The sequence below is a fragment of the Pseudophryne corroboree genome (assembly GCF_028390025.1).
Source record: "Pseudophryne corroboree isolate aPseCor3 chromosome 3 unlocalized genomic scaffold, aPseCor3.hap2 SUPER_3_unloc_11, whole genome shotgun sequence".
NCBI lineage: Eukaryota > Metazoa > Chordata > Amphibia > Anura > Myobatrachidae > Pseudophryne > Pseudophryne corroboree.
In genome coordinates, this window is record NW_026967499.1 from 2,799,281 (window position 1) to 2,823,976 (window position 24,696).

Sequence of the window (24,696 nt, forward strand, 5' to 3'; positions counted from 1 at the left end):
CTTTTTTACACAGTACGGCAGACAGCGTCCTCCTTTTTACACATTGCGGCAGCCAGTCACCCTTTTTACACATTACGGCAGACAGCGTCCCCCTTTTTACACATTGCGGCAGACAATCCCCATTTTTACACATTACGGCAGAAAGGATAGAGAAAGAAAAAGAGAGATACTTACCATCTCCCCGCTGCAGCAGCCCCCTCTCCTTCTGTAATTGCTGCCCAACGCCGCTTTGAATGCTGGGATGGAGGAACCGCATCCCAGCATTCACAGCAGCACCGGGCAGCCAATACGGAAGGAGAGGGGGCTGCTGCAGCGGCACAACTACCAATTACATAGCGCTGCTGCTGCTCCAGTCCCCCTCCCACCCCCTCCTTCTCCACTGCCCGGTGCTGCTTTCTCCTCTCCAGTGCGGCGTACGGCACACAGCAGAGGCGGCATGTAATGGGTCAATTTGACTCATTACATGCCGCTGAGCCCTCAGGGCAACTGCGCTGTGTGCCAGGCACACCTGGCACACACGTAATTACACTCCTGCTCCCCAAATCAGCGCTGTACATGTGGGTAAGCGTTGTCACGACCCGGCAGGGAATTGTTGGAGCGACTCTTTCTAAGGTGCGTATAAGACACTTTTTAGAAAGATCACTCAAGAAAAATGGTCTATAAAAATAAAATAAGAACGCTTATGGCTGATAAAAACCAGCAGCCCTCCTGACATGGACTGGCTCCTGCCACACACCAAACAAAAAACTGATTTGCATGAGCCAGGAGGTGGGGCTATAGGGACGGGCCCACTGCATGCTGGGAGGCCAAAAGCTTTGACCGTTTGGTGCAAATCCGCTGTCATGTCATCATAACCCAATGTTATCCTGTGGATATTCTGTGGACCCTGCAGGAGAAAAAACTGTTGCAGCAACTGGGAGAGAGTTACATAAAATGAGGAGCTGGTGCAGCTGGTTAATGAGCTGGAGGAAATCACAGGATCTATACAGCAGCTGCAGCAAATAAAGAGTCAAAAGTTATCATAATGCTGATTCAATGGACCTGTGTGAGGCTGGCCGGGATGCTGATGCAAATGAGATCAAAGCTGGTGGTGAAGGAAACCTGCAGAGTTCCAGCTTAGATGTGGAAAGCTGTGGAGGTAGCTCTCTAGGAAAAGGTAGATCTGATGGTGGGTGACAAAGTGCCAGATGTGGCAGCTTCTAGGTACACATTGTGGATCTGATGGTGGCTGTGGTCTCTCAGGGTCTGGTCTAGGATTGGCTATCAACCATTGATGATCTGGAATTATTGATGGTCTATACCTGATGATAACTAGTTTTACCATCAAAGGAAGAGAGCCAGGTAGTTACCCGCCATCGATAGTAGCTGTGAAGATACTGGGTTCCAAATCACTCAGGCACAGTGGTAAATGAAAAACCAACAGTGGTTATTGAACAGAATGGGCTCTAACCAGCTCAGCACACCTCTGTAATCCAATTCCACATGACAATTCCCACCACAAACTGACAGAACATCACTTCTTAGTCAAGGAGCATAGAATCTCTTTCAGCTCTCTGGTTATATCTACTTATACCCCCAGAAGCTTCATATTACATGGGGTGTGTGTGACTTCTTTGTCTAAGGATCTTACAGCATTGGAATACAATACATATTCTAATCAAGGTGATTACATCAGCCAGGGAGCAACCATGTCTGGTCAGCTCACTGTTGGACAATAGGGAGTAAACAAAAAGGGACAATGGTACCTTATATGATTCATCCTTTGAGTGTCCACTGTGGTGGTAGTAAACAATAGAAAACTAGGTCTAACATGAATACATTATCCAAAGGGTAACAGATAACGTAACACAATTGCATATAGTAACAATATTAAGGTTGATTTAAACACAATATTGGGTGAGCAGTAATGGACATGTTATGTAGAATGAGGAAACAGATGAATGTATAGGGATATGGGGATAAAAAAAGTACATATCTGACATGAGAAATGAGGCATAGCTATATTGTCACAGACCTCTCATTTCCTCACAGTAGCCATGGGCCAGATGTTATTTCCCATCATTTACAGACTTCTGCGGCTGCACCGAGATGCTAAGCTGTCAGCCAGTAGCCCTGCACCGCTCTGGCTCTTACATATAGTGTGCTGTACCGGCTGGGAATGGTATGCCCCATCCACCTCACTGACGTGACAGGCTCAGATGTCAGTCATGCAGCCCCACTGCGCCCACTCTCTCCATACTCATACATACATGCCTTTCTGGGAGTGTCTCGCCCTGGTTGTCAGTGAGACAGTGTCTCTGGCACAGCTGTGTAATCATGATGTGAGTGTGTGTGCTGAGTAGTGAGTACTGCTAGCAGCAAGTCTCACAGCTTAACTGCAGTGTATCAGTGTGGTGGGGGTGGGAGAAGGGGGTTGCTACACCAATGAGTCAAGGAATGGAGTAGTTGGATGGGACTCACACAGCAGGTGGTGAAAAGCTTAAAAAGGAGAAGTGGTTGGAAGGGAAAGGAACTATTTATTTATTTTTTATTTATTAGCAGTTTCTTATATAGCGCAGCATATTCCGTTGCGCTTTACAATTAGAACAATTATAGAACAAAACTGGGCAAAGACAGACAGAGGTAGGAAGGCCCTGCTCACAAGCTAACAATCTATAGGGAAATAGGCATTGATACACAAGGATAGATGCTACCTGTCACATAATGGTTCCCCAGGTTGCTAGGTTAATGGGTTGTATATATGATCCCCCCGCAATGTTGGAAGACAAAATGTGAGGTTATGTGGACTGTACAGAGGGGATGTAACTGGATAGGGAAGCATTGAAGGTTATGTGTGTGGGTCAGGAATTTGGTAGGCTTGTCTGAAGAGATGAGTTTTCAGAGAACGTTTAAAGGTTTGGAGACTAGAGGAGAGTCTTATTGTGCGTGGGAGTGCATTCCACAGAGTGGGTGATGCCCGGGTAAAGTCCTGTAATTTTGAGTGGGAACAGGTAATACATTTGGATGAGAGACGCAGATCTTTTGCAGAGCGGAGAGGTCTGGTAGGGAGATATTTTGAGATTAGTGAGGAGATGTATGATGGTGCAGTTTGGTAAATAGCCTTGTATGTAAGTAAAAGTATTTTATATTTGACACGGTAGAATACCGGTAACAAATGGAGGGACTGACAGAGCGGATAAGCAGATGAAGAACATCTGGCGAGGAAGATTAGCCTTGCAGCTGCATTTAAAATGGATTGAAGTGGTGATAGCCTATGTTTGGGAAGACCAGTAAGGAGACTATTACAATAATCAATGCGGGAGATGATGAGTGCATGGATTAGAGTTTTTGCAGTGTCTTGTATAAGATAAGGGCGTATTTTGGATATGTTTTTAAGGTGCATGTAACATGATTTAGAGACAGATTGAATGTGTGGAACAAAGGACAGTTCAGAGTCGAGGGTGACACCTAGGCTTGAGCTTGTGGGGTGGATAGTTGCATTGTCAACAGTTATAGAGATATCAGGTTGGTAACTACTCTTAGCCGGTGGGAAAATAATTAATTTGGTTTTGGAAATGTTGAGTTTGAGGTGGCGAGATGACATCCAAGATGAAATGGCAGACAGGCATCCAGTGACACGAGCCAATACTGGTGGTGACAAATCTGGGGAGGATAGGTAGATTTGAGTATCATCAGCATAAAAATGATACTGAAATCCAAAGGAGCTGATTAGTTTACCAAGAGAAGAGGTATAGATTGAGAAAAGCAGAGGACCTAAGACTGAGCCTTGCGGTACTCCAACTGATAGAGGTAGAGAAGAGGAGATAGAATCAGAGAAGTGAACACTGAAAGAGCCATTAGATAGGTAGAATGAGAACCAGGAGAGGGCTGTGTCCTGAAGACCTAGAGATTGTAGTATTTGTATGAGAAGAGAGTGGTCAACAGTGTCATAAGCAGCAGAGAGATCTAGAAGAATGAGTAGTGTGTAATGGCCTTTTGATCTAGCAGTGACTAGATCATTCACTACTTTGGTCAGCGCCGTCTCTGTGGAGTGTTGGGCATGAAAGCCTGACTGAAGTGGGTCCAATAAGTTGTGGGAGTTAAGAATGTGTGTGAGGCGAGTGTAGGCAATTCTCTCAAGTAGCTTGAAGGGACCTGGTAGCTGAGAAATGGGACGGTAGTTAGAGAGTGTGTTTGGGTCAGAGTTGTGTTTTTTTAGAATGGGAGTAATGACTGCATGTTTAAACAAAGAGGGAAAGATACCAGTAGAGAGAGAGATTACAGATTTTAGTTAAGGTTGGGATAAACACAGGAGACAAGGTTTTACTGACCTGTGAGGGTATAGGATCAAGAGGAGAGGTAGTGGAGTAGGAGGATGGAAAGACTGATGATACTTCATCTTCACTTGTGGGATCAAATAAAGAGAAAGTGCCAGACGGTTCAGGTAGGGAATTGAGCAGGTCACTGGCTGAGGAAGAGCATACCATTTCATCTCAGATTTTATCAATCTTATCCTTGAAGTAGGAAGCAAGTTCTTGTGCACTGATAGTAGCTAGTGGGGGAGGTGAGGGAGGGTAAAGAAGTGATTTAAACGTATTAAAAAGTGGCTTGGGGTTATTGGCATGATAAGAGATGAGAGATTGGAAATATGTTTGTTTGGCAGTGTCCAGGGCCTGATGATAGGAGTGGTAGGTAGTCTTATATGTGAGAAAGTCACTTGGATTCTGAGTTTTACGCCACTGATGTTCTACTTTACGTGACAGTTTTTGTAGGTGTCTTGTTGATTTAGAGTGCCATGGTAGGCATCTAAGCCTACGTGGAGTGTGATGGGTAGCGGGAGCCACTTCATCAAGGGCACTCTCTAGGGTCTGCTGCAGGTGTGATATAGCAGTGTCAGGTGTAGTAAATGTAGAGATTGGTGAGAGCAGTTGTTGCAGGGAAGTGGAAAGCTGTTGAAAATGTATATTGGCCCTCATTCCGAGTTGATCGGTCGCAAGGCGAATTTAGCAGAGTTGCTCACGCTAAGCCGCCGCCTACTGGGAGTGTATCTTAGCATCTTAAAATTGCGACCGAAGTATTCGCAATATTGCGATTACAAACTACTTAGCAGTTTCAGAGTAGCTTCTGACTTACTCAGCATCTGCGATCAGTTCAGTGCTTGTCGTTCCTGGTTTGACGTCATAAACACTCCCAGCGTTCGCCCAGACACTCCCCCGTTTCTCCGGCCACTCCTGCGTTTTTTCCGGAAACGGTAGCGTTTTCAACCACACGCCCATAAAACGCCGTGTTTCCGCCCAGTAACACCCATTTCCTGTCAATCACACTACGATCGCCGGTGCGAAGAAAAAGCTGTGAGTAAAAATACTATCTTCTTAGCAAAATAACTTGGCGCAGTCGCAGTGCGAACATTGCGCATGCGTACTAAGCGGATTTTCATTGCGATGCGATGAAAAATACCGAGCGAACGACTCGGAATGAGGGCCATTGTTAGTATTTCTGTGGGTTAGTAGGTTCAGAAGGGATTAGTGAGGGTAAGGACTCTCAAGGGAAATTGGAGTGGGATCCCACATGTACCAAAGTGGGTAAAGAGCAGCTTTTAGGAAGGAAATAGGTGAGCCAGACCCTGTGGTTGACCCTTCTCTACCTCATGTGGGGTGGAACTTTGGACTCTCCAGTTCCTCAGGAGGCTGTGGATTCTTTCTGCCCACTACCTGGTGGTTCTGTGGTCATCTCAGGCCATGAACCTCCCAGATGCCTGGCCTCCAGATAAATATGAAATGGTCATGGAGGTGGTCCTGGGCTCTGTACAGGAGGAGGTGGAACAAGCAAAGGAAAGTTTTGACCCTTCTGAAGGGGCAATGGTGGACATTGCGAATGGTGAAGGGAAGGTTTTTGTGGGTGAAGAGTGAGTTATGCCATATATAGCAGAAGCATGGGTCTTCAGCCTATATGATGTGCCACCATTAATGTGGCTTCTGTCTTGTCCGGCCAGCTTGATTTATGGGCTTTGTCATTTTTATAAGCAGGATAAAGGCTGAGTTTTTTATTTCTGCAGTAGACTAGAATAAGCCCAGACAGTCCACTTCCATTATACCACCGGAATGTGACGGTCAGTGACCACCGTGCCATCACTTACCTGTATGCTTATATGAAACAGAATGATGGAAAACTTACACGGTTTCTTTACATCTTTTGGGGTCCACTCCGAGATTAGATATTATGGCGTAATTACTCAGACGGGAATATAAAACAGATAAAAAAATAAAAGCTATAATGCAATAATTAGATGCAAACAAAAGCTTTTATTATGAAATCATACAGGGGAGTATCCGCACCATATAGATGTAACATACAACAAACCACCGCAGATGGAACCCGGGTGACTCTAATGCACATGATAATGTACAGGGTATATATGGATAGGATCTTGTATCAGAAAACACTCCATGTCAAGATGAGTGTCTGCAACAAGTTAGGTAAACTACAAGAAGTGAAAACACGTTCCAATGGCCGCCATATTGTCGTGCAGCAATACAGATTGTGGAAACTGGCATTACACATTCACATTTACACAAAGCACAAGATACAAAATAAACAGCAGAATAAAGACCTAAGCATTTGGGATGTATTATTTAGGAAGTAAATAGAGGTACATTAATGAAAAGTGTGAGTAGCAGTCATCAGTCTGCTTGTGAAGGTCTCTAGAGTGGAGGCCTCTTGGACTGTGCAAGGCAGTGAGTTCCATGGTCAAAGCTAAACGTTCAACCCATAAATGAATTACAGGAGATTCTTGGTACTGCTGGTAACAGTCCTTCATCTGTAGAAGCCAGCAGGGCAGTAAGGAGGCAGAAGCTGCTTCTAGTACCTTGGACCATGTAATGTTGGGCTGGGAAGGTCATTTAGCTAATTATGAAATAGATTTGTCATCTTACAGGCAGCCGGTGAAGGGAGTAGAGAATGGGTGTTATGAGGCTGGAACGGGCTGGTCAGGTAACAGCTTGGCTGCTGCATTCTGTACTAGCTGCAAGATATAGTGCCCTGAGGAAGCCTATGAGCGAAATGTGCATTGGCGTTAGGCTGATGTGTCTAATGTGCAATATATAAATGTTAGAAAAAGTGTCCGATCAAATGTGTGTATGTACATAGGAGAATGTGCCTCTGTTAACCTGCAGATAGCGTTACGACGAGCGGTGCAACTGCCCGCCCAGTCATAATACTATATGTGACTGGTAGAAATCTGAAATTAATTACTGCGCTGATGAACATATAGTAGAAGTATTGATAATTAAGATCACAGGAGAAGGTGTTATTATTAGCCTGTATACAGTGTATCTAACGAGCGGTGCAACCGCTCGTCTCATTGTGAAACATATGTGATTGTTGGAAATTGGAAACTAATTACGGCACAGCCAAACTTGTAGCAGTATCTACACAGGAGAATGTGCTATTATTAGCCTGTATACAGTGTACCTGACGAGCGGCACAACCGCCCGTGCTACTGTAAAACATACGTGACTGTTAGAAATTAGAAACGAATTACAGTACTACCAAACTTACAGCAGTATCCTCAGGAATCAATAATCTCCATTGTGACATTTCACTGACGTGCTGCACCATAACAATCACTGCACTGCCAAACTTATAGGTGGAGTTTATAGCAATTAAAAACATAGGTGAATGTGTTATCATCAACCTGCATACAGCATACCAGATGAGCGGTGTAATTGCCTGTCTAATTGCAATAATATATACGACTGTTAGACACTTGAAAGCAATCACTGCACCGCTAAACATCTAGCAGGAGTACGCTTATTACCAAGTGTATAAGCATATGGATTGAGTTGGATCGAGATCTCTATTAATGAGAATGAGAACTGCGCAATATTAGCAGCAGAAAGCAAGAATCCAACTATAGAGGCACTAACTGCAACTACAGATTGCACGGTGATATATTTAAATCGTGCACATCATATCAGATGGGGCGCTGGATGACCACATAGGAGTTATTGCTGGCCCAAATTACTGTGTCAACTGACTATCTTTGGATCTTTTCTGAGTCACAGATCACATGGGAAATTAAAGGTGGTGATTCAGCAGGACATTGTAGTGACAATAATATTTTATAGCAAATTCACAGTCCAGCTTGCCAATATTATTCAGGCAACTGTGCCTATATAGCACTTGATGTGGGTAATGTGACAACTTTGGGTGCTCTATTGAGTGACTTATCTCTTACCTCACATGTATCTTTTGCACTACAATAAAAGACACAATAAATCACCTTGAGTAAACGAACTCTGCAGGCATAATATGCAACACCCCAGGGATGGGATCGTGTGGAACCTGCAATAACTATTACAATATAGGATCTGTGTCTCTGTCTGAAATCATCTGTTAACCGACACACATTTACTATCATAATTATTAATACCATATTGCATCTGTGGAACACATCCCAGTAATGAGTATTATTGCAGTTAAATATTCACGTATTTCCCAGTAAGAACCTTTTATGTCAATATAACTCAGTGGGAACCAGTACGGTTTACGCACATTAGGACCATCTTATTACATAAATACAAAAGGCACTCGACACACCAGCTTTGTTTTTAATCTTTATTCACTTAATTTTCATTCTTTTTCACTTTCCTTACTATCTTTTATTACTTCGCTTGATTACAAATTTAAGGACAATACTAGTCTGATTAATATCCTTAATTATACATAAAATTAATAAATATTAAGTGTGGCAATTTTGCCTATAAATACGAATAACATAGGGATTTTTTAACAATTTATCAATAAAGAAAAATATTTTAATATATTGGATATTGGGTTGTGTGCACCGCACAAAAAAACTGATTTCTTTTTTCTTTCCCCTCCCTTTGGGGATTTGACTTTATTCCTTGACCTAAATCAGTTGGTAGCACCTATAATTACCTTGAGAATGTCCCACGATTTATTCACTTAATTGTGATAGTGGTATTATTTAATATAAAGGTACCCCAAGTACATAAACTATCAGGACAGTTATATCCTGGTGCGGGTTACTCTCCAATTGGGAGGAGAATTTACTTTCTCCACCTTTTGGAAAACCTGAAAGCTCTGTAATTCTTTTGCTGGGTGACCCAGGTAGATGGCATTGCAGTAGTCTATGAACTTTCTGAGGGAATCAAGATCTTGATTCTGGTTATGGTCCACAGATGGAAGAATGAGGAATTGTATGTGGCGGATACCTGATGTCTGTGTCATCCACATACCAGGACAACACAAAGATTCAGCACACGTTCAGTATTTTGCGATTCTGAACACCAAAGCATAAATCCAGATGGTTGGTAAAGCTGTAGTCTTGTCCTTTGTTTGGGAGCTTCTATTATGTTTCACAAAGACTGAGTCACAGCCAACTGGCATCATCCACCCCTGGCGCTCAGCTAGACAACCATTTATTGGTATTAGGTTCTCAGTACATGGAGCAAAAAGCAGGTCATCTGCATAGCAGTGGTAGATCAGGCCATGACGTCTGATTATATCACCCAGTGCTAGCATGTATATTTTATAAAGCATAGGAGATCGGATTCACCCTTGAGGAACATTGGACGACAGTGATAATTATACTCCAGAAGATGTAAATGGTTCCGTACTTGGGTAATGTCTAATGTGTTCAACAAGAGCGGATTTATTTCTCTCACAGCATGAAAATGGCTTTTCACCTGTGTGACTTCTCTGATGTGTAACAAGATTTGATTTCTGTGCAAAACATTTCCCACACTCAGAACAGGAATATGGCTTCTCACCTGTGTGACTCCTCTGATGTCTAACAAGATGTGATGTCGATGAAAAACATTTCCCACAGTCAGAACAGGAAAATGGCTTCTCACCTGTGTGACTTCTCTGATGTGTAACTAAATGTGATTTGTGTGCAAAACATTTCCCACACTCAGAACAGGAATACGTCTTCTCACCTGTGTGACTTCTCTGATGAATAACAAGATGTGATTTCCATGCAACACATTTCCCACACTCAGAACAGGAGTACGGCTTCTCACCTGTGTGACTTCTCTGATGACTAACAAGATGTGATGTCGATAAAAAACATTTCCCACACTCAGAACAGGAATATGGCTTCTCACCTGTGTGACTTCTCTGATGTATAACAAGAGCTGGTTTCTGTGCAAAACATTTCCTACACTCAGAACAGGAGTACGGCTTCTCACCTGTGTGACTTCTCTGATGACTAACAAGATGTGATGTCGATAAAAAACATTTCCCACACTCAGAACAGGAATATGGCTTCTCACCTGTGTGACTTCTCTGATGTCTAACAAGATGTGATGTCGATAAAAAACATTTCCCACACTCAGAACAGGAAAATGGCTTCTCACCTGTGTGACTTCTCTGATGTGTAGCAAGAAATGATTTATATGCGAAACATTTCCCACACTCAGAACAGGAATACGGCTTCTCACCTGTGTGACTTCTCTCATGTCTAACAAGATATGATTTATATGTAAAACATTTCCCACACTCAGAACATGGAAATGGCCCGTCCCCTGCCTTAGCTGGCTGATGGGTAATAGGCTTTGTGTTCTGTGTAAAACATTTGGCATCTATAGAACAAGGAAACACTGTATCTACTGTCAGAGCTGTAACAGATGCACCAATATCAGAGTGATCAGGAGAACATTTCCCAGTATCAGAGGGATCAGCTGATAGAGCTGGATGAATAATTGGGGTAATGGGGTTAGCTCCTGGAGAATCCTGTCTACTGTCATTATCTCTTATTTCAGAATCTAGGGATAACATTAGATGTCCTTCTGAGATATTCCTGCTTGTGTGTCCATCTGCTGGAAATAAAATACATTAATATATATAATGAGTAGACAAGACCCAGGGTGTTACAGGATACAATATATAATTCTATAACTGACATTTTTACCTGTAATCATTGCTTTTATGTTTATTAAAAAACAAAAAAAGCTAGGATGCTTAGAATGGAGCTTGATCAACACTGAACGCTCATGTGGGATTACTAGAGGGGACGTGGATGCTCATGTGGGATTACTAGAGGTGACGTGGACGCTCACGTGGAATTACTAGAGGTGACACGGACACTCACGTGGGATTACTAGAGGTGACACAGACGCTCACGTGGGATTACTAGAGGTGACACGGACGCTCACGTGGGATTACTAGAGGAGACAGGGACGCTCACGTGGGATTACTAGAGGTGACAGGGACGCTCACGTGGGATTACTAGAGGTGACAGGGATGCTCACGTGGGATTACTAGAGGTGACAAGGACGCTCACGTGGGATTACTAGAGGTGACACGGACGCTCACGTGGGATTACTAGAGGTGACACGGATGCTCACGTAGGATTACTAGAGGTGACATGGACGCTCATGTGGGGTTACTAGAGGTGACATGGACGCTCATGTGGGATCACTAGAGGTGACACGGATGCTCATGTGGGATCACTAGAGGTGACATGGACGCTCATGTGGGATTACTAGAGGTGACATGGACGTTCATGTGGGGTTACTAGAGGTGACATGGACGCTCACGTGGGGTTACTAGAGGTGACATGGACGCTCGCGTGGGATTACTAGAGGTGACATGGACGCTCATGTGGAATCACTAGAGGTGACACGGACGCTCATGTGGGATCACTAGAGGTGACATGGACGCTCATGTGGGGTTAATAGAGGTGACATGGACGCTCATGTGGGGTTACTAGAGGTGACATGGGCGCTCGTGGGGTTACTAGAGGTGACATGGACGCTCATGTGGGGTTACTAGAGGTGACATGGACATTCACGTGGGGTTACTAGAGGTGACATGGACGCTCACGTGGGGTTACTAGAGGTGACATGGATGTTCATGTGGGGTTACTAGAGGTTATATGGACGCTCATGTGGGATTACTAGAGGTGACATGGACGTTCATGTGGGATTACTAGAGGTGACATGGCCACTCATGTGGGATTACCAGAGGTGACAAGGACGCTCATGTGGGATTACTAGAGGTGACATGGACGCTCATGTGGGATTACTAGAGGTTATATGGACGCTCATGTGGGATTACTAGAGGTGACATGGACACTCATGTGGGATTACTAGAGGTGACACGGACGCTCATGTGGGATTACTAGAGGTGACATGGACGCTCATGTGGGATTACTAGAGGTGACACGGACGCTCATGTGTGATTACTAGAGGTGACATGGACGCTCATGTGGGATTACTAGAGGTGACATGGGCTTTGCAATAATAAAACAGCAAAGAAGAGACAGTGCTGTCCTGTTTGTGCACTAATAAATAATATATAACCTTTATTAAGTACAGTAAAATATGTAAGATAAATCAGTGATATATTAAACACAAAGGTAAATGTATAAAGGTGAATAAAGTAATAAAGAAACAATTGTATTTGTTGTTAAACATCGGCATGTATATTATATTGGGTGATAATTGATTCAGTGCTGGTAATCCTGGTCAGTAAGAATATATTTATATATTACACCCATACGAGGATGGGATAAATTACACATTTAATAATATTGTGGCAGAGTTTCCTCCAGCGGTAATCTCAATGGAACATCATACTGTATGTATAAACACTGTGTGGGGGGGATTCAGTTCATCGCAAAAACTCCCTAACCAATTAGCCGCAAAAAGTTATTGGTGATATTTCTCCATAGATTTTTTATTTTGCTCACAAATGTCTGCGCACTGAGCAGTTGTGCGGTGTTAGAAGGAACTCATTTATAATAAGATTTTAAACCTATCGGTAAATCTATTTTTCCTAGTCCGTAGAGGATGCTGGGGACTCCGTAAGGACCATGGGGTATAGACGGGCTCCGCAGGAGACATGGGCACCTAAATAGAACTTTTCCTATGGGTGTGCACTGGCTCTTCCCTCTATGCCCCTCCTCCAGACCTCAGTTAGAGAACTGTGCCCAGAGGAGATGGACAATACAAGGCAGGATTTAAAAATCCAAGGGCAAGATTCATACCAGCCCACACCAATCAAACCATGTAACCTGGAACATACATAACCAGTTAACCGTATGAACAACAACAGTGACGGTCCAAAACCGACTCCAACTGTAACATAACCCTTATGTAAGCAACAACTATATGCAAGTCTTGCAGAGTTTCCGCACTGGGACGGGCGCCCAGCATCCTCTACGGACTAGGAGAAATAGATTTACCGGTAGGTTTAAAATATTATTTTCTCTTAAGTCCTAGAGGATGCTGGGGACTCCGTAAGGACCATGGGGTTTATACCAAAGCTCCCAATCGGGCGGGAGAGTGCGAATGACTCTGCAGCACCGACTGAGCAAAAGCTAGGTCCTCGTCAGCCAGGGTATCAAACTCCGACCAAGTCGCCGCACGGCAAAGCTGTAATGCCGAGACGCCTCGGGCAGCCGCCGAAGAAGAGCCCACCATTCCTAGTGGAATGGGCCTTAACCGAATTTGGAACCGGCAATCCAGCCGCAGAATGAGCCTGCTGAATCGTATTACAGATCCATTGAGCAATAGTCTGCTTCGAAGCAGGTGCGCCAATCTTATTAGCAGCATACAGGACAAACAGTGCCTCTGTTTTCCTAATTCTAGCCGTTCTGGCTACATAAATCTTCAAAGCCCTGACTACGTCCAGGGACCTGGAATCCTCCAAGTCACTCGTAGCCACAGGCACCAGATGGAATGAAGAAACCACTTTAGGCAAATATTGAGGGTGTGTCCTCAATTCCGCTCTATCCACATGAAAAATCAAGTAGGGGCTCTTGTGTGACAAAGCCGCCAATTCTGACACTCTCCTTGCCGATGCCAAGGCCAACTACATGACCACCTTCCAGGTAAGAAATTTAAACTCAACCCTGTTAAGTGGTTCAAACCAGTGTGATTTTAGGAACTGCAACAACACGTTCAGGTCCCACGGTGCCACTGGAGGCACATAAGGAGGCTGGATGTGCAGCACTCTCTTTACAAACGTCTGGACTTCTGGAAGAGAAGCCAATTCCCTCTGAAAGAAAATCGAAGGGCTGAAATCTGTACCTTAACAGAACCTAATTTCAGGCCCATATCCACTCCTGTCTGCAGGAAGTGGAGAAAACGCCCCAAATGAAAATCTTCCATAGGCGCGTTCTTGTTTTCACACCAAGACACATACTTTCGCCAGATACGGTGATAATGTTTCACCGTCACCTCCTTCCTAGCCTTTATTAAAGTAGGGATGACCTCCTCCGGAATCCCCTTCTCCGCTAGGATTCGGCGTTCAACCGCCATGCCGTCAAACGTAACCGCGGTAAGTCTTGGAATATACAGGGCCCCTGTTGCAACAGGTCCTCCCTCAGAGGGAGAGGCCAGGGATCTCCTGTGAGCATCTCTTGAAGATCTGAGTACCAGGCCCTTCGAGGCCAGTCTGGAACAACGAGTATCGTCTGTACTCTTCTTCGCCTTATGATCCTCAACACTTTTTTGATGAGAGGAAGAGGAGGAAACATGGAGACTGAGTGGAACACCCACAGTGTTACCAGGTAGTCTACTGCTACTGCCTGAGGGTCCAGAGACCTGGCACAATACCTCCGAAGCTTTTTGTTGAGGCGTGACGCCATCATGTCTATTTGAGGAATTCCCCAAAGACGTGTTATATCTGCAAAGACTTCTTGATGAAGTCCCCACTCTCCTGGATGGAGATCGTGTCTGCTGAGGAAGTCTGCTTCCCAGTTGTCCACTCCCGGAATGAAAACAGCCGACAGAGCGCTTACGTGATTTTCCGCCAAGCGAAGAATCCTTGCGGCTTCCGCCATCGCGACTCTGCTTCTTGTCCCGCCTTGGTGGTTCACATGAGCCACTGCTGTGACATTGTCTGATTGAATCAGAACTGGTAGGTTTCGAAGAAAACTCTACGCTTGTCGAAGGCCGTTGTATATGGCCCTGAGTTCCAACACGTTAATGTGTAGACAGGATTCCTGGTCTGACCACAGTCCCTGAAAATGTTTTCCTTGGGTGACTGCTCCCCATCCTCGGAGGCTCACGTCTGTGGTTACCAGGATCCAGTCCTGAATTCCGAACCTGCGACCCTCCAGCAGGTCAGCACTTTGTAGCCACCATAGGAGAGACACCCTGGCCCTTGATGTAAGTGCAGATGCGACCCGGACCATTTGTCCAGAAAGTCCCATTGAAACGTCCTCGCATGGAACCTGCCGAAGGGGATGGCCTCGTAGTCCGCCACCATTTTTCCCAGAACTCGAGTGCATTGTTGAACCCTTTTCGGTTTTAGCAGGTCTCTGACCATGTTCTGGATGTCCTGGGCCTTCCCCAACGGAAGAAAAACCTTCATTTGTTCCGTATCCAGTATCATACCTAGGAACATTAGTCGAGTTGTCGGAATCAACTGTGACTTCGGTAGATTCAGAATCCAACCGTGTTGCTGGAGCACTCTCAGAGAGAGCGTTACACTGTTCAGCAATTTTCTCTCTTGATCTCGCCTTTATCAGGAGATCGTCCAAGTATGGGATAATTGTGACTCCATGCTTGCGCAGGAGCACCATGATTTCTGACAAAATCCTCAGGGCCGTGGAAAGCCCAAACGGCAACGTCTGAAATTGGTAATGACAATCCTGTACAATGAATCTTAGGTATTCCTGATGGGAGGGATATATGGGGACATGAAGGTACGCATCCTTTATGTGCAGTGACACCATACTGGCTATAATCGTCCTGAGGGATTCCATCTTGAATTTGAATCTTTTCATGTACAGGTTTAGGGATTTTAGATGCAAAATAGGTCTTACCGAACCGTCCGGTTTCGGGACCACAAAGAGGGTTGAGTAGTAGCCTCTTCCCTGCTGGTTCAAGGGAACCCTGATAATTAGTTGCTGTAGACACAGCGTTTGAATTGCAGCTAACACTACATTCCGTTCTGGTGTAGAAGCTGGTAATGCCGACTTGAAATATCAGCGCGGAGGCACCTCTTCGAATTCCAGTTTGTAACCCAGGGAAACTATTTCCAACACCCAAGGATTCAGGTCTGAGCTGACCCAGGCCTGGCTGAAAAGTCGAAGACGTGCCCCCACCGGTGCAGACTCCCTCAGGGGAGCCCCAGCGTCATGCTGAGCGTTTTGAAGTAGCCGGGGAGGACATTTGTTCCTGGGCACTGGCCGAAGCGGGTTCTCTATCCCTCCAGCCTTACCTCTGGCAAGGAAGGAGGACCCCCGACCTCTTCTGGACTTTTGCGACCGAAAGGACTGCATCTGATACGGTGATATTTTCTTTTGCTGTTGGGGAATAAATGGTAAAAAATAAGATTTTACTCACCGGTAAATCTATTTCTCGTAGTCCGTAGTGGATGCTGGGGACTCCGTAAGGACCATGGGGAATAAACGGGCTCCGCAGGAGACTGGGCACTCTAAAGAAAGATTTAGTACTACCTGGTGTGCACTGGCTCCTCCCTCTATGCCCCTCCTCTAGACCTCAGTTAAGGAAACTGTGCCCGGAAGAGCTGACAGTACAAGGAAAGGATTTTTGGAATCCAGGGTAAGACTCATACCAGCCACACCAATCACACCGTACAACTTGTGATAACATACCCAGTTAACAGCATGAATAACAAACGAGCATCACTCAACGGATGCCACATAACATAACCCTTTAGTAAGCAATAACTATATACAGCTACACGTATTGCAGAAAGTCCGCACTTGGGACGGGCGCCCAGCATCCACTACGGACTACGAGAAATAGATTTACCGGTGAGTAAAATCTTATTTTCTCTAACGTCCTAGTGGATGCTGGGGACTCCGTAAGGACCATGGGGATTATACCAAAGCTCCCAAATGGGCGGGAGAGTGCGGATGACTCTGCAGCACCGACTGGGCAAACACAAGGTCCTCCTCAGCCAGGGTATCAAACTTGTAGAATTTTGCAAATGTGTTTGAACCTGACCAAGTAGCAGCTCGGCAAAGCTGTACTGCCGAGACCCCTCGGGCAGCCGCCCAAGAAGAGCCCACCTTCCTTGTGGAATGGGCTTTCACTGATTTTGGATGCGGCAATCCAGCCGCAGAATGAGCCTGCTGAATCGTGTTACAGATCCAGCGAGCAATAGTTTGCTTTGAAGCAGGAGCACCCAGCTTGTTGGATGCATACAGGATAAACAGCGAGTCAGTCTTCCTGACTCCAGCCGTTCTGGTAACATAAATCTTCAAAGCCCGGACTACGTCAAGCAACTTGGAATCCTCCAAGTCATGAGTAGCCGCAGGCACCACAATAGGTTGGTTCAAATGAAAAGATGACAACACCTTTTGTCCATATGGAAAACCAGATAGGGTCTTTTACATGATAAAGCCACCAATTCTGACACACGCCTAGCCGAAGCTAAGGCCAACAGCATGACCACTTTCCACGTGAGATACTTTAGCTCCACGGTTTTAAGTGGCTCAAACCAGTGGGATTTCAGGAAACCCAACACCACGTTAAGATCCCATGGTGCCACTGGTGGCACAAAAGGGGGCTGAATATGCAGCACTCCCTTAACAAACGTCTGAACCTCAGGCAGTGAAGCCAGTTCCTTTTGAAAGAAAATGGATAGGGCCGAAATCTGGACCTTTATGGACCCTCATTTTAGGCCCATAGACACTCCTGACTGTAGGAAGTGCAGGAACCGGCCCACCTGGAATTCCTCTGCAGGGGCCTTCCTGGCCTCACACCAAGCAACATATTTTCGCCATATACGGTGATAATGCTTTGCTGTCACGTCCTTCCTAGCCTTTATCAGCGTAGGAACAACTTCTTCGGAATGCCTTTTTCCGCTAGGATCCAGTGTTCCACCGCCATGCCGTCAAACGCAGCCGCGGTAAGTCTTGGAACAGACAGGGCCCTTGTTGCAACAGGTCCTGTCTGAGAGGCAGAGGCCATGGGTCCTCTGTGAGCATTTCTTGCAGTTCCGGGTACCAAGTCCTTCTTGGCCAATCCGGAACAATGAGTATTGTTCTCACTCCTCTTTTTCTTACAATTCTCAGCACCTCTGGTATGAGAGGAAGAGGAGGAAACACATAGACTGACTGGTACACCCATGGTGTTACTAGTGCGTCCATAGCTATTGCCTGAGGGTCCCTTGACCTGGCGCAATACCTTTTTAGCTTTTTGTTGAGGCGGGACGCCATCATGTCCACCTGTGGCAGTTCCCAACGATTTGCAATCTGTGTGAAGACTTCTTGATAAAGTCCCCACTCTCCCGGGTGGAGGTCGTGCCTGCTGAGGAAGTCTGCTTCCCAGTTGTCCACTCCCGGAATGAACACCGCTGACAGTGCTTGCAGGTGATTCTCCACCCAACGAAGAATCCTGGTGGCTTCCGCCATTGCCACCCTGCTTCTTGTGCTGCCCTGGCGGTTTACATGGGCCACTGCGGTGATATTGTCTGATTGAATCAGCACTGGTTGGTTTCGAAGCAAAGGCTCCACTTGACTCAGGGCGTTGTATATGGCCCTTAGTTCCAGGATACTGATGTGCAGACAAGTCTCCTGACTTGACCACAGCCTCGGAGGCTTGCATCCGTGGTCACCAGGACCCAGTCCTGTATGCCGAACCTGCGGCCTTCGAAGAGGTGAGCACTTTGAAGCCACCACAGAAGAGACACCCTGGCCTGGGGGACAGGGTGATCAGCCGATGCATCTGAAGATGCGATCCGGACCACTTGTCCAACAGATCCCACTGAAAGATCCTCGCATGGAACCTGCCGAAGGGAATGGCTTCATATGACGCCACCAATCTTTCCCAGGACTCGCGTGCAGTGATGCACCGACACCTGTTTCGGTTTTAGGAGGTCTCTGACCAGAGTCACAAGCTCCTGAGCCTTCTCCGCCGGGAGAAACACCTTCTTCTGGTCTGTGTCCAGAATCATGCCCAGGAAGGGCAGACGCGTCGTAGGGATCAGGTGCGACTTTGGAATATTCAAGATCCACCCGTGTTGTTGCAACACTTCCTGAGAGTGTGCTAGGCCAATCAGCAACTGCTCCCTGGACCTCGCCTTTATGAGGAGATCGTCCAAGTATGGGATAATTGTAACTCCTTGCTTTCGAAGGAGTACCATCATCTCCGCCATTACCTTGGTAAATATTCTCGGTGCCGTGGACAGGCCAAACGGCAACGTCTGGAATTGGTAATGAGAGTCCTGTTCCACAAACCTGAGGTACTCCTGATGAGGAGGATAAATGGGGACATGCAAGTAAGCATCCTTGATGTCCAGCGACACCATAAAATCCCCCTCTTCCAGGCTTGCAATGACCGCTCTGAGCGATTCCATTTTGAACTTGAATTTCTTCAGATAAATGTTCAGGGATTTTAAATTCAAAACGGGTCTGACCGAACCGTCCGGTTTCGGCACCACAAACATTGTGGAATAGTAGCCCCTTCCATGTTGAAGAAGGGGAACCTTCACCACCACCTGCTGGAGATATAACTTGTCAATTGCTGCCAACACTACCTCACTTTCCATGGGAGAAGCCGGCAGGGCCGATTTTAGGTAACGGTGAGGGGGCGTCACTTCTAATTCCAGCTTGTATCCCTGAGACACAATTTGTATAGCCCAAGGATCCACCCGTGAGCGAACCCACTGGTGGCTGAAATTTCGGAGACGCGCCCCCACCGCTCCTGGCTCTGCCTGTGGAGCCCCAGCATCATGTGCTGGATTTAGTGGAGGCCGGGGAGGACTTTTGTTCCTGGGAACTAGCTGCATGGTGCAGCTTCTTTCCTCTACCCCTGCCTCTGGCAAGAAAAGATGCACTTCTGACTTTCTTGCTTTTTTGTGAACGAAAGAAGTGCATTTGGTAATACGGTGCATTCTTTGGCTGTGAGGGAACATATGGCAAAAAATTCGACTTCCCAGCCATTGCTGTGGAAACCAGGTCCGAGAGACCGTCCCCAAACAATTCCTCACCCTTGTAAGGTAAAACCTCCATGTGTTTTTTAGAGTCGGCATCACCAGTCCACTGCCGAGTCCACAGGAACCTTCTGGCAGAAGTCGACATTGCGTTTACTCTAGAGCCCAGTAGGCAAATATCCCTCTGGGCATCCCTCATATATAAGACAGTGTCTTTGATATGTCCCAGGGTCAGTAAAATAGTCTCCCTGTCCAGGGTATCTATCCCCTCAGACAGAGTATCTGTCCATGCTGCCACAGCACTACACATCCAGGCCGAAGCAGTTGCTGGCCTCAGTAGAGTACCAGAATGTGTATAAACAGACTTCAGGATACCTTCCTACTTCCTATCCGCAGGATCCTTTAGGGCGGCCGTATCCTGTGACGGCAGGGCCACCTTCTTAGATAAGCGTGTCAACGCCTTATCTATCTACAGTTTCCTACTGTATTGTCTTACTGACCTGTAGTTTCCTATTGTATTGTCTTTACTGACCTATAGTTTCTTCTGTATTGTCTTACTGACCTATAGTTTCCTACTGTATTGTCATACTGACATATAGTGGCTTCTGTATTGTTTTACTGACCTAGTTTCCTTCTGTAATGTCTTACTGACCTATAGTTTCTTCTGTATTGTTTTACTGACCTATAGTTTCCTTCTGTATTCTTACTGACCTATAGTTTCTTCTGTAATGTCTTACTGACCTAGTTGCCTTCTGTATTGTCTTACTGACCTATAGTTTCCTTCTATATTGTCTTACTGACCTATAGTTTCCTACTGTATCACTGTCTTACTGACTTATAGTTTCCTGTCTTACTGACCTATAGTTTCCTACTGTATTGTCTTACTGACCTAAAGTTTCTTCTGTATTGTCTTAGGGCCCTACACACTAAAAGATTATCTGTCCAATCTGGCTGATTGGAAAGAAAATCTGGCAATGTCTGGGAGCAAATGGCAATTTACTATTTGCTCTCAAAGATTGGAAAACAGACAAAAATGGACTTTCAGACAGATTGGTTACATTTGTTTCATTAAACCAATTTATCTGAACTGTGTTTGTCCATTTTCTTGATTTTAGGAGCAAATGGTTGATTGTCATTTGCTCCCAGACATTGCCGGATTTTCTTTCCAATCAGCCAGATTGGACAGATAATCTTTAAGTGTGTAGGGCCCTTTACTGAACTATAGTTTCTGACTGTATTGTCTTACTGACCTATAGTTTCCTACTGTATTGTCTTACTGACCTATAGTTTCTGACTGTATTGTCTTACTGACCTATAGTTTCCTACTGTATTGTCTTACTGACCTATAGTTTCTTCTGTATTGTTTTACTGACCTATAGTTTCTTCTGTAATGTCTTACTGACCTATAGTTTCTTCTGTAATGTCTTACTGACCTATAGTTTCTTCTGTATTGTCTTACTGACCTATAGTTTCCTTCTGTATTGTCCTACAGACGTATAGTTTCCTATATACATAGTTTTCCTGTCTATGTATAGTAGGTATGGAAGAGATAACTACCATACATAGACAGTATATATAAGCCTCAGCGTCTCCCTTCTGAAAATGATAATGAATAAGGTGTGTGTGTGGATACCATGCACATGTAACTGATTCTAATTACAGGAAACAATAGGGAGAGCCCACGGCTGTCTGAAAGTGTTCTAGATGGTAAAGTATTACACATATGAATATATTTCTTCTAAATAAAATATTTTTCACCCCGGTTGATATAATACTGACAATTCAGTCAATAGTAATCTTTCTTTTAATTAAGTAGGATCAATTTATATGAATTTTTAGTGAATAGTTATTAAAGGTTATATTTTAATTGCAATTAAGTTAACAAGAGTGCTCCCAAAAAGGAAGTTTACTTCTTTCTTTCCGGACCGCTCTTCTATGCAGAAGGGAAATATCTGCTGTTTATTGAGAGATGCTCCCTGTAAGGAAATTACCACTTGTAGCTGAAATTGCAAAAGACCCCTCCCCTTGCATCAGGTAAATTAATGTCTCCTATGATTATGACTTCTCCCTTTAAAGCCATTTTACTGATGTCCAACAATAGAATCCTGTTCAAATCCTGCCCCTGGCCACGTCGTCTATAGATCACCCCAATGCGAATAATGTCCTTTCCCCGGTTTCTGTGGTGACCAAAAGGGCTTCAGATTTGTCTTAAATATTTTGTATTAATTGAAGTAGCATTCATGCTTTTTTTCCCACATACATTGCTACCCTCCCTCCTACACTGACCATTCTATCCTTTCTAAATAAATTCTATCCTGGTATAGATATGTCCCAGTCATGATTCTCATTGCACTATGACTCTGTAATTGCCACAATATCCAGGTTATCCCTGTTCATTATCACAATTAGCTCTGGAATTTTGTCTCCTAAGCTCCTAGCATTTGCACACATAGCTTTAAGAATTATGTCTGTGCATCTGTTATTAGTAGCCATGTCCAGACAGTACAAAATAAATGACAAGTTTAAAGTTGAAATTACCTGCTTGGTGATGTTGTTCAGTATTTGGTATTTGTTTTTTTAACTAATCAGGAATCACACTCTGTCCTTTACACCATGACTACACCTCGCTAAATGTAAAGATATAAACCTGACCACAAATGGCCAAATAGGTCTACTATATACAAGGAGTTATTTAATACCTGCATCATCTAACAAAATGAAGGTTATTTAATAAAAGGTTGCTAAACTGAAAAATTTAGATCCCATACAAATTAGGCGCGCCACAAAAAACACACTACTACTTATATATGATCCATAAAAACTTCTGCTTGTTACTTTTAATAACACTATAGTGATGTGTGTAATAACTCTCTACATGTGATGTTTGTCATGGATAGCCTTGTGTTATAAACACCCAACTGAGAACAGGGCTGATGGCGGAGGAGGGTGTAGGATAAGAGATTGCTGTAGTGACTGAGCAATGAGAATATGTTACTTCTGTAATAAGTGTTTTTTACTCACCTGTGCTGATATCTGTAGGGATCTCCTCCTCCTTACACTGCTGATCACCCCTCACATACGTCTCTTCTTCTCCATCTATATCTTCTGCCTTTATATCAGTCACATACGTCTCTTCTTCTCCCTCCATATCTTCTGCCTTTATATCAGTCACATACGTCTCTTCTTCTCCCTCTGTATCTTCTGCCTTTATATCAGTCACATACGTCACTTCTTCTCCCTCTATATCTTCTGCCTTTATATCAGTCACATACGTCTCTTCTTCTCCCTCTGTATCTTCTGCCTTTATATCAGTCACATACGTCTCTTCTTCTCCCTCTATATCTTCTGCCTTTATATCAGTCACATACGTCTCTTCTTCTCCCTCTGTATCTTCTGCCTTTATATCAGTCACATACGTCACTTCTTCTCCCTCTATATCTTCTGCCTTTATATCAGTCACATACGTCTCTTCTTCTCCCTCTGTATCTTCTGTCATCATATCAGTCACATACGTCTCTTCTTCTCCCTCTATATCTTCTGTCTTTATATCAGTCACATACGTCTCTTCTTCTTCCTCTGTATCTTTTCCCGTTATATCATTCACATATGTCTCTTCTTCTCCCTCTATATATTCTGCCTTTATATCAGTCACATATGTCTCTTCTTCTCTCCTTATATCTTCTGCCTTTATACGAGAAAGACGTTCTACCTAAATAACCCAAAAAAAGATGATTTTGGTACTTACCGATAAATCCATTTCTCTAAATCCTCTAGGGGACACTGGAGTCTTATACAGTAGGGATGTGAAGCTTGCAACCGGAGGTGTGGCACAATCTAAAATTAGCATTGTCTGCACAGCCGGCACCTCCCCCTTCACATCCCTCCTCCCTCAGTTTGAAAAATTTGACTGAGAGAATAGGACATAATATTATAGCACTGTCAGAGTCGGTTTAGTTTGTGTCCCCGGAGGGGGCGCTAGTGGGTCAGTGGAGGTAGGAGGAATGAAGTGAGGAGGCAGGATTGGATTTCTGCGCATGTGCACAATGTAGTTTTATTAACAACGAAAAGTCCAGATAATAATGCAGCAGAAAATAAACAAACGAAATGCAATGGTATTGGCAATGGTAATGGCAATGATAGGAATACAGCTTGGGAGCTGAAAGTCTATGGCAGTGTATGATATGCAGACATGAACCAGAATAGTTAAAACATGGAGCCAGCAGAGGTGGAAATAATGGTAGCAAACCTGGTAGCAGAGCAGGAGAATTGATGTTAAATGTCCACTGTGCTGTTGGAAGTGCACAGGCAGCCTGCAGGCTGAATCACAGGTGAGATGACGGAATGCACCTGGAGAGAGAGTCTCTACTGATGAAGGCTGGAGCACACTGCAGATGGTGGAGGTGAAGCCAGAGAGGTATTGCTGTAGTGCTGGTGCTTGTAGTTCCACGGAGGTAACAGAGGTACAGGAGAATATCCAGGAACACGGAGAAACAGGAGAACAGGTCCAGACACACGGGTCGCAGGAGTGACACAAAGTTCAGGACAACCTCTGACTCACCCTGCAGCTCATGATATACCCCCTGACCGGCAGGTATTGGCTGGAGTGAGACAAGGGGGTGCGGCCAAGCTCCGGATTGGCTGCTGCACTTACACTGGGGAATACTGTCATGGCGGCGCCCATGCCGCGGCCCAGCAGGAACGCGGCGCGCTCTCACGCCCGTTGACTCCAGGGGCGCTTCCAGGCCTGAGATGGCATCCAAGAGCAGGGTGACAGATAACAGCAACATGCAGTGACCCCGGACGGAGTCCGCTCCGGCGGACAGACATAACAGC

The 24,696-nt window shown here is 44.9% G+C and overlaps 2 protein-coding genes across 2 annotated transcripts in view; one reads left to right on the top strand and one right to left on the bottom strand.

Annotated features, from left to right (window-relative positions):
• The window catches only part of LOC134983294 (oocyte zinc finger protein XlCOF7.1-like), a 223,708-nt gene that overhangs the window by 69,329 nt on the left and 129,683 nt on the right, over window positions 1-24,696 (top strand). The gene's annotated exons all lie outside the window — the stretch shown is intronic.
• LOC134983261 (zinc finger protein ZFP2-like) overlaps window positions 6,262-24,696 on the bottom strand; it is a 77,861-nt gene continuing 59,426 nt past the window's right edge. The window contains exon 6 of the mRNA XM_063948985.1: window positions 6,262-10,820. Coding sequence (XP_063805055.1) covers window positions 9,589-10,820 — 1,232 coding nt within the window. The 3' untranslated portion in view covers window positions 6,262-9,588. The remainder of the gene's footprint in view (window positions 10,821-24,696) is intronic.